Consider the following 17,424-nt stretch of genomic DNA (forward strand, 5'->3'; position numbering starts at 1 on the left):
AAAACCCGCATCCATAAACCAGTAAGTACCAGTATTTTCCAGGAGATACTTGAGGGAGCACTCAATGGCAAGAAAGAATCCATTCAGCAACATATTGTCAATAGAGTTAAGGTAAGACTTCCAGATATTGGAGGTTGGGTCTGCTGAAAATAGACCCAGGTTTTCCTATAAAAGAAAGAAGAAAGGATAAAAACCTTGTTTAATAGCATGGAAGAACTGGCGTAATCAACAGTCAAAATAAAAACAACACACAGAGAAAAAACCCTCTTGTGGAAAATTTGTTATTAGATGTGTATTGAATCCACTCTGCCTAATGAGTATTATCATTGATTGAAAGGACGGCGAAGTTAGTCCATGATGGGAATATAGGGGCCAACCTGTCCCTGAAGAAGGAGGATGGGGTTGGTCCAGCTTCTCAGAAGCAATGCTGATGGATGCAATGTGTGTGCTTCCTAAGTGCTGGTTGATATAGTGTGGAGGAAGCTGCATCAGGGCAGAAGTTAGGGTAGGCAGAGGAAGGAATTTTAAGGGTAGACAGCATTAAGATTCAAATTTTAACAAAAACTTGAGGTTCAAAGAAGCAAAGCATTTTCTGGTTAATTATCAGAAATGAGCTGAAGTGTTTTGCAGTTGGCATTCAATCATACTCAGTGATTCAGAAAATGCATACAAATAAAAAATGTTTCTCTCTCTCTCTCCCTTCCTCCCTCCCCACCTTCTCTTTTACATGATACACTCTTGACCTATTGGTGCCCAAGCATCACCATGGTAACAAGGTTTGGGCTTCAAGGAAAGGAAGCCTAAATGCTCAGCACTGCCAAGTACAGACATCCCATTTACTTTTCATTATTTGCATTATTAACACTTTTTTACAGCAGTATTCCAGTTATCTAATATCTTCAGAGAAAGCAGGAACTAACTTGCAGAAGTAACATTTCTAGATGACTCACATTTATCCCTTTAGGATGTATTGCCATGTTCTAAATCCCCCTGGATTTAAATAATCTCATGATCTTGCTTTTAGATAAAACAACTCTACAATTTCTAAGATGCAATACCCACACCTTTCTTTCCTAAGTAGATTTAAGATGTATGTTCTTCATGACTTAAAGTCCATCATCATGCAAATCACAACACGGTGACAATAGAATTGCTCTCAGGTGTTACAATGTGTACACTTGTTTGCTTCCACATTAAATAACTTCTAGCGTTTATGACTGCTTTGTATAATTGTTCTACCTTCTCTGATTGTCAAGCTATCAATGTAATATCTATATCTTTCACCTTTGTTTACTGCCTCAAATATACTGCAGTCTAAGAAACAAACGTGTTGGAATTTTCTATGAAGTAGGAAGAAATACTCTGAGTTTCTGATTTTAACCACAACAGAAAAGAGTCAGATTGTACTTGCTCTTCTTCTGCAAACAAACATAGAACTGATAATAATAAAAGAAATAATTAGTTTGGGTAACTGAATAACAGACAGAACGAGGATGTGATCCTCGAAAGAAGGGACATACTCAAGGTGAGCCTAACCACCACCTGGCTTTCTATCCAAAGACCCTTTCCAAACTATGGCACAGGTTAGTGGAGCTCAGTTAGAGCATCCATGCTGATGGGCAGAGAAGGCAGAATCTGGAGTTTGGTGCTGCTGTGGTGGCCGGGTCCTCTTGAGTCTGACCGAGGAATCAGCTGTGTATGTTTAAAGCTAGGCTCTGTAAGACCTGGTGAAGAATAGTTGCAGAGGGCTCTAAGCTGAATGGAAATTATGTAGGTGATAGAGTGTTGGAGAATGTTAGAGTTATATCAGAAATAATGAAGCAACCTTGCAGATAACCCAGGAATTCAGTTGAGACCCTGGAAACACCATGAATTAGAATTAGAGCAGCTCAATTCCAGAGTAAGTCCTCATTAGATCCTTAAAAAATGAGCCTCAACAGGGTCAAGGTGATCCATCAGTAAATTAGTGGCCGCCAAAACAAAACTCAAACTCTGTAAAGGAAAAAAATCCAAATTCTCAAGTGGCATTTAAGTGGCATTCAACAAGTCTAGCACATAATAAAAAAAATTACTAGACATACAAAGAAGAAGATAAATGTGATATTTAACCAGGAGAGAAAACAGTCACTAAGAACAAATTCAGAAAATAATCTGGGTAGGTCTCTGATTTCATAATTGTCATACTAACCCTGGAAAGCCTACTCATTTAACCTATTTTATGTGAGAGAAATTAAACTTCAGTCTCATTAAAAAGGAAAAAAAGAAAAGAAATAGACTCAGAAAATAACATAGATGTTGAAATTTTAGCAGACAAGAACATCATAATTTCACAAAATTTAGTGAAAAGAGTTTCAAGAAACTTACTAACTCCACGCATGAAGAACACAATGAAAATCAACTTGGAAACATTATCGTCACACTGAAAAAATATTGAAGATGAAAAAAGAATCTATTAAAAGCAGCCAGAGATAAATAATATATTACATATAGAGAAACAAAGATACAAATTATGACTGGCTTCTTATAAAAAAAATTGGAGGGTAGGAGATAATGAAATAACTTCAGAAAGAAAAAAAAAAAAACTGTCTATACACAATGTGTCCCCAGTGAAACTGTCCTTTAAAAGCAAAGATGAAATAAGGACATTTTTAGATAAACAAAGACTGAGAGAATATCTCATAAGCAGACCTGAACTTGAAGAACTACTAAATAAATTTCTTCAGGCTGAAGAGAAATAATCCCAGATGGTAATTTACATCGATAGAAGGGAATAACAAGCCTGAAAATCATGAGTATGTGGGTAAACATTGTAAAAATTTTTTATTATTTTAAAGTAAAAACTATAACACTGCATTGTGGGGCTTAATATGCATATTAATAGATATCATATATTTTACTATGAATATATATTACGTGTGTGCATATATATAAGTATCTCACACGACAGCAGTACCAAAGATAGGTGAGAAGTTAAATTACACCACACTTTGGCAAGGTTTCTGTGGGAAAACTCTAAGTAGATCATGATAAGCTGAAGATGCATATCGAAATCTGGAACAACCACTAGAAATGTAATGCAACAAGGTAAAGCTGAAATGCCAATTGAGAAATTAAAATAGAATACTAAAATATATACAATTACCCAACAAGCAGGTGAGAATGGAAGAGCAGAGGAACAAGAAAGCAATGAAGCAAATAGAAAGCAAATAGCAAAATTTAGTAGAGCTAAATTCAACCATACGGATACTTACATTAAATGTAAATAGTCTATGCATTCCAATGAATAGGCAGAGTTGTTAGACTTAAAAAGTCAATTTGTATTATAAGTTGACTATAAAGACAAGAAATTTCAATCCAAGGAAACAAATAGGTTGAAGTTAAAATGGTGGGAAAAGATGCAAAATACAAAAAGTAAGAATAATGAATCGGAAAGGAAAGGCTATATTATCAGAAGAAAATAGACTTCAAAAAAGGGGGTAATGTTAGAAATAAAAAGAGAATTCCATAATTACAAAATGGTCAATTAATCAGGAAGTTATAATAATAAATGTTGGCCGGGCGCGGTGGCTCAAGCCTGTAATCCCAGCACTTTGGGAGGCCGAGGCGGGTGGATCATGAGGTCAAGAGATCGAGACCATCCCGGTCAACACGGTGAAACCCCGTCTCTACTAAAAATACAAAAAATTAGCTGGGCACGGTGGCGCGTGCCTGTAATCCCAGCTACTCAGGAGGCTGAGGCAGGAGAATTGCCTGAACCCGGGAGGCGGAGGTTGCGGTGAGCCGAGATTGCGCCATTGCACTCCAGCCTGGGTAACAAGAGCAAAACTCCGTCTCAAAAAAAAAAATAAATAAATAAATAAAAAAATAAAAAAAAAAATAAATGTTATAATAATTATAAATGTGATAAAATGTTACACATTTATAAAAATTATAAATGTGAAAGTTGTAATTATTATAATAGAACTAACTTCAAACCCATGACAAAAAAAAATCTAACAGAACTAAAATTTAAATAGACAAATCCCAAATTGTAAGTGGATATTTTAACACTCTACCTTCAGTAATTGATACAACAAATAGAATGCAAAAGATCACAACAATGCTATCAACTGCTTTGAATTAATTTGTATTTCTAGAACACTACCCCCAACAAAAGGAGAATAAACATTATTGTCAAGTCTCCAAGGAACACTTACTAAGATAGACCATATTCTGGGTCATGGAACAAGTCTCAGTAAATTCCCAAAGATTGAAAGCTTACAGAGTATCTTCTCTGAGCACAACAGAATTAAATTAGATACCAATTTTTAAAGAGATCCAGAGAAGCTCTGAATATACGGAAATTAAACAACAAACTTCAAAATGATCACTTAGTAAAAGAAGTTATAACAAGAGCTGGGCATGGTGGCTCACACCTGTAATCCCAGCACTTTGGGAGGCCAAGGCAGGTGGATCATTTGAGGCTAGGAGTTCGAGACCAGCCTGGCCAAAACCTCATCTCTACTAAAAATACAAAAATTAGCCGGGTATGGTGGCATGTCCCTGTAATCCCAGCTATTTGGGAGGCTGAGGCACAAGAATCACTTGAACCTGGGAGGTAGAAATTGCAGTGAGTTGAGACAGCATCACTGCACTCCAGCCTAGGGGACAGAGCAAGACAGCAAGACTCTGTTTAAAAAAAAAAAAAGAAAAGAAACATTTAAAACTGAATAATATACAAATGAGTTAGATCAAATTTGTGGAATGATTCTAAAGCACTACTAAAAGGGTAACTAGTATCATCAGATGCCTTTATTTGAAAGAAAGGCTTAAAATCAAGACCCTAGGTTTATATCCTGAGGCTAAAAACATAAGCAACTAACTCGAAAATAACTTGAATGAAATAATAGAAAACAGAAACTAACAAACTAGAAAAAAAGGTGAATGGAGAAAATTAGCAAAGTCAAAATTTGGTTTTCTGAAAAGATTTATAAAATTAAGAAAAAGAAAAAACTCTAGCAGAACTGGCCAACAAAAACAAGTCATAATTTCACAAAATTTAGTGAAAAGAGTTTCAAGAAACTTAGAAACTGCAAGGATGAAGAACATAATGAAAACCAACTTAGGAATGTTATTGCCATGCTGAAAAATATCAAAGATGAAAAAAGAATCTATTAAAAGCAGCCTGAGATAAATAATACATTACATATAGAGAAAAGGCCAAAAACAGATAAGCAATTCCTAAATTGCCAATATTAGGAATGAAAAAGGATGCAGCACTACAGATCCCATAGACACATAATGATAAGAAGACATAATTATGAACAAGTTTTGCCATTAAGTTTTATAACATAGATAAAATGAAAACATTTGTTGAGAAAAATAACTTGCAAAAACTAATAAAGGCGTTTTGCAAAACTCTAAATAGTCTTTCATCTACCAAAGAAATGCTTATCAACTACTTTCCCCAAAAGAAACCTCCATGTCCAGAAGTATTCCTTGGTGAATTCTGTCACACATTTAAGGCTGAGGTGAGACCAACCTTCCACAGACTTTTTCAGAAAATAAAAGAGAAAATATTTCCCAACTCAATTGATAAGACTAGCATAATCTTAACACCAAAACATCAAAAGAAAAGTAGAAGATAAATGTCATTCATAAACACATGTACAAAAATCTTTTAAAATTATCAAATCAAACTCTATAATACATAAAAAGATTAATATGACATGACCAAGTGTTTATTTCAGAAATGCAAAATTGGTTTAACATTAAAAGAAAAGAAACAATGTGCCCATTAACAAAACAAAGGGGTAAACTTATATAAAGACCTCAGAATATACAGAGAAATCACGTAATAAAATTCAATGTTAATCATAATGAAATTCTTTTAGCCAACTAGGAATAAAAGGGGTCTTCCTGTGTCTAATAAAGAACATCCACACAACCCTAAAGCTAAAAATTTAATGGTGAATTACTAATTGTATCTCCAAAAAATTGGAAATGAGGCAAGCATTTCTACTCTCACCACTTCAATGTTATACTGAAGGTTCTAGCCAGAACAATAAGGCCAAAAAGAAAAAAGAAAACCATAAAAATTGGAAATAAAGAGGTAATATTGTCTCTATTTGCAAATGACTTATTTACATAGATCATCATACTAAATTTACAAAGCAATTACTACATTCAATAAATTTAGAAAGATCACAGAATATCAATATGTAAAAATCAATTATACTTTTATACACTACTTGATAGTAATTGGAAAATAAAATTAATAAAACAATTTCATTTAAGGTAGAACTGCAAACATAAAAAACTTAGTGATAACGGAACCGCCATCTTCCAGTAATTCGCCAAAATGACGAACACAAAGGGAAAGAGGAGAGGCACTCGATACATGTTCTCTAGGCCTTTTAGAAAACATGGAGTTGTTCCTTTGGCCACGTATATGCAAATCTATAAGAAAGGTGATATTGCAGACATCAAGGGAATGGGTACTGTTCAAAAAGGAATGCCCCACAAATGTTATCATGGCAAAACTAGAAGAGTCTACAATGTTACCCAGCATGCTGTTGGCATTGTTGTAAACAAACAAGTTAAGGGCAAGATTCTTGCCAAGAGAATTAATGTGCGTATTGAGCACATCAAGCACTCTAAGAGCCGAGATAGCTTCCTAAAACGTGTGAAGGAAAATGATCAGAAAAAGAAAGAAGCCAAAGAGAAAGGTACCTGGGTCCAACTGAAGCGCCAGCCTGCTCCACCCAGAGAAGCACACTTTGTGAGAACCAATGGGAAGGAGCCTGAACTGCTGGAACCTATTCCCTATGAATTAATGGCATAATAGGTGTTAAAAAAAAATAAAAGACCTTTGGACTGTAAAAAAAAAAAAAAAAAAAAAAAAAAAAACAGTGATAGATTTAATGGAAAATGTGTGAGACTTCTACACTAAAAACTGCAAAGCATTGCAGAGAAAAATTAGAGACTTAACTAAGTGAAGCAATATGCCATGTTCATGAATTGCTATATTCAATATTGTTAAAGTCTCCATTCTCTTCAAATCAATCTACAGATTTAATGTAATCTCATCAAAGTCACATCTAGCTTTTTTCCCCCTAGAAATTGGCAGGCTGAATCTAAAATTTATGTGGATATACAAAGAACTATACTAGTCAAAGTGATCTTGAAAAGGAAAACCTAAGTTGGAGGACATCTAGTACCTGATTTTAAGATTTATTAATAATCGATTCTCTCTTGATCAATAATCAAGAACGAGTGGCATTGGTATTTTCTACCATATATATTTTATAGTCACATTTTATACAATGAATCAATTTTCAACAAAGGTGCCAAAAAATTTAATAGGAAAAGTTATTTTTGTAATGGTATGGGAACAATCAGATGTTAATATGGGGAACAATCAGATGTTAATATGGAGAACAATGAACTCAACTTCTGTAACTTCCTAAATAAAAATTAATTCAAGGGCCAGGCGCGGTGGCTCACTCCTGTAATCCCAGCACTGTGGGAGGCAGAGGTGGGTGGATCATTTGAGGTCAGAAGTTAAGACCAGCCTGGCCAACATGGTGAAACCCAGTCTCTACTAAAAATACAAAAATTAGCTGGGCACAGTGGTGCGCACCTGTAATCCCAGATACTCAAGAGCTGAGGTAGGTTAATCGCTTGAGCCTGGGAGGCAGAGGTTGTAGTGAGCCGAGATCACGCCACTGCACTCCAGCTGGGGTGACAGAGCAAGAGTCTGTCTCAAAAAAAAAAAAAAAAAGATTCAAGACAGATGATACACCTAAATAAAAAGGTTAAACAGAAAAAATAAAAAACTCTTTGCAATCTTTGGGGTAGTTTCCTTAGGACTCAGAAGTACTAACTACAAGAGGAGAAAAGGGAAATCACACTACATGAAAATTTAAAACTGTTTCTCATCAAAAGTATAAATCTTCAGAGAAACACAAATTAAAATTTCAGTGAGATACCAGCACACACTGACTAAAATATTAAAAATTTAAAGACCCACAACACAAACCCACAATTTAGTGAAGAGGCAGAGCAACTGAACTTTATTACACTGCCACTGGGAGTATAAATTACACAATCACTTTTGAAAACTGCTGGGCTATTACTTACAAACATTAAACATATGCCTACTGATGACCTGGCAATTCTCAAGAGAAGTGAAAACATATGTCCATGAAATAACTTATATCAAACTGTACATAGGAGCTTTATTTATAATAGAAACTAGAAATAACTCAAAGACCATCATTAGGGGATTAGATGAAGAAATTCTGTTATATTCATACAATGGAATTCCAGCAAAACAAATAATTAGACTTTTAATAAATGCAACAATATGGATAAATCTTAAAAACACTGGGCTAAGTTTTTAAAAAGGCAGACACAAAAGAGAACATGATATATCATTTCATTCATAGGAAAAGACAAATCTACTCTATATTGACAAAAAGCTGATCAATGATTGAGGCTGGTAGGAGAATGGGGATATACTGGTTGGAAAGAGGGACAGGCAAACTTTCTAGGATCATCACAAATGTTCTGTATTGTGATAGCTACCTGAGTGTATACATTTTTAAAAAACTCACTTAACTCTATGTATACTTGTCTGTACATTGTACTGCATGTATATTATACCACAACTGTAATAAATGAATAACCAACTGTACCCAAATATCCAACAGCGGGATGAGTTAGTCAAATCATGGTGCATCCATACAATTAAACATTATGCATGATATTGTAGAAAAATAATTAGTGACCTAGACAGTTATCGGGTATACTGTTTTAAAAATTAAGTTATAGCAAATCAGCAAGAAAAAAACAATCCCATAAAAAAGTGGGCTAAAGATGTGAATAGACAATTCTTAAAAGGAGATATACAAATGGCCAACAAACATATAAAAAAATTCTCAACATCACTAATGATCAGGGAAATGCAAGTCAAAACCACAATACAATATCACTTTACTCCTGTAAGAATGGTCATAATCAAACAAATAAACAAATAATAGATATTGGTGTGAATGTGGTGAAAAGGGAACACTTTTACACTGCTGATGGGAATGTAAACTAGCACAACCATTATGAAAAACAATGTGGAGATTCATTAAAGAACTAAAAGTAGAACTACCATTTGATCCAGCAATCCCACTACTGGGTATCTACCCAGAGGAAAAGAAATCATTATATGAAAAAGATACTCGCACACGCATGTTTATAGCAGCACAATTTACAATAGCAAAAATAAGGAACCAGCCCAAATGCTCATCAGTCAATGAGTGAATAAAGAAATTGCGGCATACATATACCATGGAATGCTACTCAGCCATAAAAAGGAATGAAATAATGGCATTTGCAGCAACCTGGATGGAAATGGAGACCATTATTCTAAGTGAAGCAACTAAGACATGAAAAACCAAATATTGTATGCTCTCACTCATAAGTGGGAACTGAGCTCTGAGGAGGCAAAGGCATAAGAATGCTACAATTGACTTTGGAGACTGGGGGAAAGGGTGGGAGGGTGGTGAGGGTAAGACTACAAATTGAGTGCAGTGTACACTGTTTGGGTGATGGGTGCACCAAAATCTCAGAAATCACCAATAAAGAAATTATTCCTGTAACCAAAAACCAACTGTTCCCTAAAACCGATTGAAATTAAAAATCACATGACAGAACTATAATGCATGATGATTACATTTTTGTAAAATTATATATATGTAGATAGAATATGATTTTAAAAAATGTATTTCTTTTGGCCATGTGCAGTGGCTCATGCTTGTAATCCCAGCATTTTGGGAGGCCAAGGTGGGAGAATTGCTTGAGCTCAGGAGTTCAAGACCAGTCTGGGCAACATAGTGAGAGCCCCATTGCTACAAAAAAATTTAAAAATTATCCAGGGCTCATGGTACATGCCTGCAGTTCCAGCTATGTAGGAGGCTGAGGTGGGAGGATTGCTTGAGACCAGGGATTTGAGCTCAGGACTGCCTGATCCCTGGAGCTCAGCAGGTCAGAGTATAGTAAGCCAAGATCATGCCACTGCACTCCAGGCTGTGCAACAAAGCCAGACACTGTCTCAAAAAATACATATATATTTTCATTTAGCATATATTTTATTGAGCATCAACTATGTACCAACTAGCAGAAAAATACAAAAAATTGCTTTTGTGGAGCTTCTGTTCAGTGTTTTTTATTTAATAATATTTAAGTTATCAAAAGGCAAATATTATTTAAAGTCTAATTACTAAGTTTTATATTTGACCTAAGGGACCTTCCTGACTACACTGGAGGTTGTATAATATATTGGATAAATGCAGAGCTACAGTTAGACAGCTCTGCCTCCTATTAGCTGGGCAGCTATAGACAATTTAACCTCTCTGTGCCTTGGTTTTCTCATCAATAAAATAATGGAAGTATCTGATTTTATTGAGAATTAAATGAAATGGACAGTGCTTAGGACAGTGCTTGGCACTGTATGTAGTGTATGGTAGATACTAGATAACTATCAACTACTATTATTGTGTTGTAATAAGAGATATTATTAAAGTGTCTGAACTTCTAGAGACTTCTGTGGTAAGTATTTTGGCTTGTGGTCATTTTTGCTTATTTTCTGGTTGACCCCTGGATAATTAAAATGTTACAATACGTACTTTTTTCTAGGTCACTGTGGGTGCTTCACTGATTTGGCAATTTAGTTGTCTAATTTTTTTCTCATTCTGACTTTCAAGAGCATGGATTTGAGCATATGTCATTACATAGATAGATACACAGATGATAAATGGATCATAGATAGATTTCAAACTTTTAAAATCTTAAGTAGTTTCTTGTTTTTGCCTGATGTTTTTCTTCTACTTCAAAGCAGGGACTATATCTTACATTATCTTGATATTCAATATAGTGCCCAGGACAGCTATGGAAATACAACTGATGGATGGATGGGTAAATGAGTGGATAAATGAATGGTTCGATGAAAGAAAGATGAATGAAAAGTGGATGCCTGGGTTCTACAACAGCTACTGATATGGGGACAGAAGGGGTTAAAAATTAAATCAAATTGAGGGACCCTATTTCTCAAAGGCAAAATTGGGGTAATTATCTTCTTTTAATTCTGGTAGCACTAGAGCTTAAGGCTCAACATTTTTACTGTGCTTCAAACCACAGATAATCCACAGATAACAACTGTGATTCACTAGTGACTTCCCACAGGAGTCAGCTTTTCAGAAACTGCCCTATGGCTACTTGCGTAGGGTTCGAGCTGGCGGCCATTTATAACCCTTTCCTGTTGTTCATAAGGAAGCTTCAGTCTTGGATGATGGGACATAAAGTTTCCCTGACCACAGTGCGGGGCAGAGCTTTCCTGCATAAAGTGCAGCACTCTGCATTTTTTTCTTATCACACACACTTAGGGATACCATGATAATCTTTCATTTCTTTAGGCTCTACGGAGCTGGCTTATAAGGATGATGCTGGACAACCACACTAGGTTGTGTGGGTAAGTTGGGATGGGGGTGGTTAGTGCAGTGGATAATTTAGGATTCTGCCTTGGTCATCTTCTTCTGTTCCCTTGGGGGTAGGTATGAGACTTAAGTCATGTGACAATTAAGTGTTGTCACCATGAAGATAGTAATAATTTCAACACATTGATACCAAAATGTAACTTTTCATTTGCCCTATATATTAGCTTTAGTCTTTTGCAATCAGCCTAAACCTCTATCCTTGACTCCAGAAGACACCACATTTATTGACTGTCCTAATTTTCAAATCACTTATTGTGCCCAAACACACTTTTTGATGCTTTCCCTAAACTCATAGTATATGTGCCTGAGTGGCTGGGTTATTACCTGAACAAGGGCATGGATCTTAAGGCCAGATTCTTTGATGAGATTGTAATATTTTTCCATTCGATCATGCTGATCATCCAGAGAAAGAAGGGATTCCTTTTTTCCATCTTTTCTCTTAAATACTGGAGCCACCCATGTTTTCATGATGTTTTGGATCTCTTCCACATTGTCTTTAGTTTTCTGAATTCTTTGTTCAAGATCATGAATACGACTGGTGATTTGAGTGACATAATCCCAAATGCCTGCTCCCCAAAAGAAACAGAATTAATTGAAATAGCCTGCGGTGGCATAGCTAAAGGGCTAGTTGCTATGAAAGATAAGGATTTAATACTTGCAATTTTATAAGACTTTTCTATACAGTAACTTCATTATCATCAGAATATTTTCCCTCCTAGTTTTATTAAAAAGCCAACCCTTACCATGATCCTGATTATGGAGGAAGAGAAAGAGGTAACACTTACTTACTAAGTACACAAAAGTTGATACAGCTGCTAGGAAATACAGTTTTATATCCAAATACCAGTGAGACTTGATGACCTTATTTGTGTTAATCATTCTTTTAATGTTTTAAGCACTTTCACTGTGTTAAATTTTGAAAATATCTTTTCCTCGTGTATGTGAAATAAAGTTCTAACTTGTTTAATATGGCATTTTAAGACTTTCATGAATCAATTGTGATTTTTTTTTTCAAACTTTAACTCTTCTGAGGACCCTCATTCGAATTAATCTCCTTCTCCTGTGATTCATCACACTTTAACTCTATGATGGCTTTTCATCAAAGTCATCACATGGCTCCATATAACTTAGATTTTCTGTCTGTGATCCCCACTAAATGTGAGCTCTTTGAGGGTAGAGACCATGTCCCACACACCTCATAATCTCTCTAGCTTGTCACACAGTACCCTGCACATGTTAATCAACCAATGAACATTTATTGAATTCAGGGATACTAGAGAAGTCAATGCATGCTGCTTTAAGATGCTTACAATCTAGTTAAGGAAATTAAATAACAAAGATAGTTAGAGCTCTCACTCATGGAGCACCCAATATACGCTGGAGACTGTAGGAGATCTTATGCAACCTCTGAGCTTCCAACGTGCATGGCAGCAAGGTTTTCTAAATTTACCAACTATATCCATAGAGAAGGGAGAAAAGGAATACCAATCCTTCTTGCCTTCTCTGCTTGGATAGGTTTCAAACCCAAATGAAATTACCAGGGAATAATTTGAGATTCTATGAACTTTATTAGATTCCTGAATGTCCATGCTTTTGTCAGACTTCAGGTGGTGCCCTGTTACCTTCTGTTTTCCAGTTGAAAGTCTCCTCTGCTGCTCTGAGGCAGAGATCAATATTTTGCAGCTCTTCTTCCACTAATGGAAATTCCACCTCCAGCAGAGTTTTCATAACCTTGTTGTACCAACTTGCCATCAACTCCAAATTGGCCACAAGCTGCCGGTAGAAATCCCTGGAGGAGAACATGGCTGCTGCTGTCTCTGGGATGTGTTTCATCTCCCTGGGTTCAAGATAGCTCATTTCTTTCAGCACTGATATCAGCTGGAGAAAAGAAGCAACACAATTGCCTGTCACTCAGTGATAATGAATAATCTGCAGCACTGGTCAAGGACTGAACAATCCCAGGAGGCCCAAAGATCTGGGTCTCTTCTTAAGTTCTACTCCTATCAGTTTCTTAAATCTAGTCTCAGAAAAGGAAAATCAAGTATCAGGCAGAAGGAAGATGTCTCAGAAAGCAGCAAGGTTTCCTAAATCTGTAAATGATAAAGAAGAGGAAAGACTAAGAACAGAGACAAGAGCGATGACAGGGGAGGGCTCTGCCTTCTGTGCTTTGGGCAATGTGGCTGTGGAAATGATGGGCTCATGCTGGCCCAGTCAGTTGGGCTGGGTGGTCTCCTCCTTTAGAACACCACCCTTGGATGGGTCCAAGGGTGGTGTTCTAAAGGAGGAGAATTGTCTGGCCTGGGCTACCAACATTCATGAGAAGCCTCAAATTCAGACCTCTGGCATTCTCTCCAGATGAAAGTCACAGCGAGTCACTGACAGGATTGAGAGGAGGTGCCCATAATAAAACGTTTTACTTATTCAGTGTATTCATTTGGAATATCCCACAACTTCTGTAACCCTCTGCTGGCATTTCCTTGTCATAACATGCTAGGAGGTCAGGAAATGGAGCTCATCCAGGCAGCTTTGAACTTCTGTGGAGTCCCAAATTTAGCAGCAACTGAAGAAATAAGAAGCCAAGCAGAAAGAGTCCAGTGAAACAACAGGGTCCAGTGAGACAAGAGGGTTTCCAGGCACCCTCTTCTTCATCCTTTGTTGTTTATTGATGTTTCTACCTGAACCCATGAGGACTGATGGGCATAGGTACAGGTGATGAAACAGATGGCCCCAGGTTCTGTCTACCCCTTATATAAAGACACCTGGCTCCTAGCTTTCCTTCCAGTGCTCTGGGTCAATTCTTCATCGCCAGTGGTCAAACCCTACTCAGCATTCAGACAAATGGTAACCATTTTGTGGGGAAATGGACTCAGTCTCTAGTTTTCTTGGAAGTAAGCTCAAGATAAGTATTAGAAATTTAACTGTATCAAGTGAAAAGAAAATTAAGAAAAAAGATGTGTGGCTATTGACATAATAGGGAAGTAGAGAAAGTCATACCAAACATAAAACCACAAAATAAAACATAGATTTTTTTGTGCATAAAATATCAACATAAAATGGCGAATATATTTGGCCATTTAAACTGGTAAAAATATTTGGAGAAGATTTCTTAGTTTCTGTCACATATTTCCTAAATATCCTAGCAAATTCACAGGAAGAGAGGGTACTTCCACTAGCAAATCGGCAAAGAACATGAACAAGCAGTTCATAGAACAATCAATATACATGAGTAATGAACATATGATAAAAAGTCAAATTTACCAGTAATCAAATAAATGCAAATTGAACTACACTGAGTTTTGTTTTTTTGTTTTTTTTTTTTTTTTGTTCAACAGTCTAGAAACTATTTGAAGAAATGAACAGTATCTTCTTGGCAGGAAAATGACTGAGTTTCATCTTTCTAAAGAACAAGTTGGTAATACTCATGAAAAGTCTCAAAATGTGAATACCCTTGCGCCCAGAAATGCCACTTCTGGGCTTTTATCCTATAGAAATAATCAAGAACGCATACAATAAAAACTAGGGATATTTGTTGTAGCATGTATACCATGTTTTATCCAACTTAAGATGTCATCAATTGTAAGATTCACTGTTATTTTATGTGCAACAAAAGAAAAAAGGAAAACATGCATTCTATTAAACTATAAACATTCCCATTTCATAGATATAAATATGTAAAAAGATGCCTCCTAGAATCAATGAAATACAGACTGGTGAAACTGTTAAATAATGTAAATGCCCAACAATAAGACATTTAAAATAATTTAAGTGGTTTACATAAATTTGAAAAAATTAACCTTTACAATTCTTACCCTGTCCCCAAAGGGGCAAATATCTGATCATGTCCCTCTCTACTGATAAGTATGTTACTGTTCATTCTTAATAGCCCAGCTATGGCCACACTGCTTGAAGCTGTGTGTCGAGGGGTGTTTGTGCTCTTCTTGGACGTCTTAAGCTGGTAGTTGTCCTCCATCAACTCACATTATAGTTTAGGTATTAATATTTACCCCTCCCCCACCTTTTTCTTCTTTTCTCCCTCTTTTCCCTTTTATCACCTCCAAACATCTATAAAGTACGCCCTATGTGCTACACATTAAGATAGATAAGGTCCTTACCCTTGGAGTATATAGAGGCTGGTCAATCTTCAATACAGGACCAAGTATGGTCATATACCAAGTACTTAATTACTATATAGTAACATATCTTATACCAAGGACTTATATCAAGGACTTTATTACTATATTTCAACATGGAGACTGTGGCCTCCTTGGTAATCCAGATATTCATCTCTTTAAGCATTTATTACTCAATATTGCTCACAGTGAATGCCAATAAAATTGATAAAAGGAGTTCAGCAAGTTAAACAGACTCATGTCTTGCCAAAGTGAAGAAATTAATTCTCCATATTCCTTGTTGACTTTGATTGTAGAGGAGGGAAGTGATGTTTGCAATTTTCTTGAAAGACATCAGTATGCCATCAGGTTGGTTTTCAGCTCAATCTATAGTGCATTCCTGTAGCACAGGCCATGAGGGGAGATGTAGGTGACTGCTTTTAGCTCAGTGTGGCCAATAGTTTTTTTGACCTCAGTAATGTTATTTTTGATACAAACTAACCTGTAGTTATCATTTTTCTCCAGTATTAAACTTTCTGTGGCTGCTATAGTCCCCACTGGTCTTCCACCCTTCTGGTCATCTAAAATACTTTCTCAACCTCAGCACTTTGACATTTTTGGACAAGTAACTCTGTTCTGGTACACTGTCCTGTGCATTGCAGGAAGTTTAGCAGAATCCCTGGTATCTATCCACTAAATGCCATTGGCACTCCTGCCTAGTTTGACAAAACAAAAATGTTTCCAGGAGGACAAAATCACCACCAGTTGAGAATCACTCATCTAGAGTCTTATTTCCAAAGCTACTCCTGGGATTTACCATATGCCATCTCGTGAAGATAAAATTTTGCATGTTAAGGTTCTGACCCCCAACTAGACCGTGGGTTCCTTGAGGGCAGGAGCCAAGTCTTACATGCACTTGGTTGGCCCTCCAGCATGTAGTCAATGGCCTTCAGACATGGTAAGTATTCAAGGTAGGCTCAGTGGGCTATGTTTGTTACTAAATGAGTGGTGACCTTTTGCAATATTTCCTGTTGTGCAAAATCAAAGCAAAATATTGAGCAACCCCAGTGAAAAATGTGAACATGGACAATTTAATAAAACACTATACCCCAGGATTCACCCCACAAAAGAAATCCAGGGTACAAATTATTTTGAGCAGGCTTTTGCCTATTCTTATAAAGTCTTTATGCTGGGAGGCTGAGGCAGGAGAATAGCTTGAACCTGGGAGGCGGAGATTGCAGTGAGCTAAGATCGCACTACCACACTCCAGCCTGGGTGACAAGAGTGAAACTCTGTGTCAAAAAAAAAAAAATCTTTATGCCTTTGAAATCAACAGAGTCCAAAGAAGTTCTTCAGGCACCCAAAAGAGAGCTACTATTAGCCGACTGACCTGTGGATTAAAGTTGACAGTGATCTCCTTCGTCTCTGGGTCACGTTTCAGAAGTGGTTGGGAAAGATTGCACTGTGACTTCTCTGACACTGTCCGACACCAGTCCTCATAAAGTCTTTTCTCATACCTGCAAGGGTCAGAGACAACAGCCACCTCATAAGCCCCCTCCCCACTCCCCAGTGCCTGGTCATAATCTGCAACATGAATTGAAGATGCTACTAGTCAGTGACCCAGCCAGGCTGGATCAGCTTCTGTGGGTAACCACAAATTTCTAAAGGGAGCATTGCTTCAATCAGAGAAGAGAAAGACTCCATGAGACCACCTTTCAGGGGGATAAGGAATTGTGATTAGTCTCAGTAAATGTTGGAATAAATTACAGGGGAAGAATTGTTCTCACACT

The 17,424-nt window shown here is 36.6% G+C and overlaps 2 protein-coding genes across 2 annotated transcripts in view; one reads left to right on the forward strand and one right to left on the reverse strand.

Moving 5' to 3' along the window:
- DNAH9 (dynein axonemal heavy chain 9) overlaps window positions 1–17,424 on the reverse strand; it is a 368,705-nt gene that overhangs the window by 313,260 nt on the left and 38,021 nt on the right. Inside the window, exons 12-15 of the mRNA XM_064378055.1 lie at window positions 17,025–17,151; window positions 13,148–13,403; window positions 11,850–12,091; window positions 30–165 (exon numbers count right to left, since the gene is read on the reverse strand). Of these exons, the coding sequence (XP_064234125.1) occupies window positions 30–165; window positions 11,850–12,091; window positions 13,148–13,403; window positions 17,025–17,151 (761 nt within the window). The remainder of the gene's footprint in view (window positions 1–29; window positions 166–11,849; window positions 12,092–13,147; window positions 13,404–17,024; window positions 17,152–17,424) is intronic.
- LOC105717710 (large ribosomal subunit protein eL21-like) lies at window positions 6,316–6,823 on the forward strand. The gene has a single exon (XM_064378291.1). It carries the CDS (start codon window positions 6,341–6,343, stop codon window positions 6,821–6,823), a length of 483 nt encoding a protein of 160 aa, XP_064234361.1. The 5' UTR covers window positions 6,316–6,340.

This window comes from Aotus nancymaae, unplaced genomic scaffold (genome assembly GCF_030222135.1).
Source record: "Aotus nancymaae isolate 86718 unplaced genomic scaffold, 86718_ANA_hifiasm-v0.15.2.pri h1tg000018l, whole genome shotgun sequence".
Classification (NCBI taxonomy): domain Eukaryota; kingdom Metazoa; phylum Chordata; class Mammalia; order Primates; family Aotidae; genus Aotus; species Aotus nancymaae.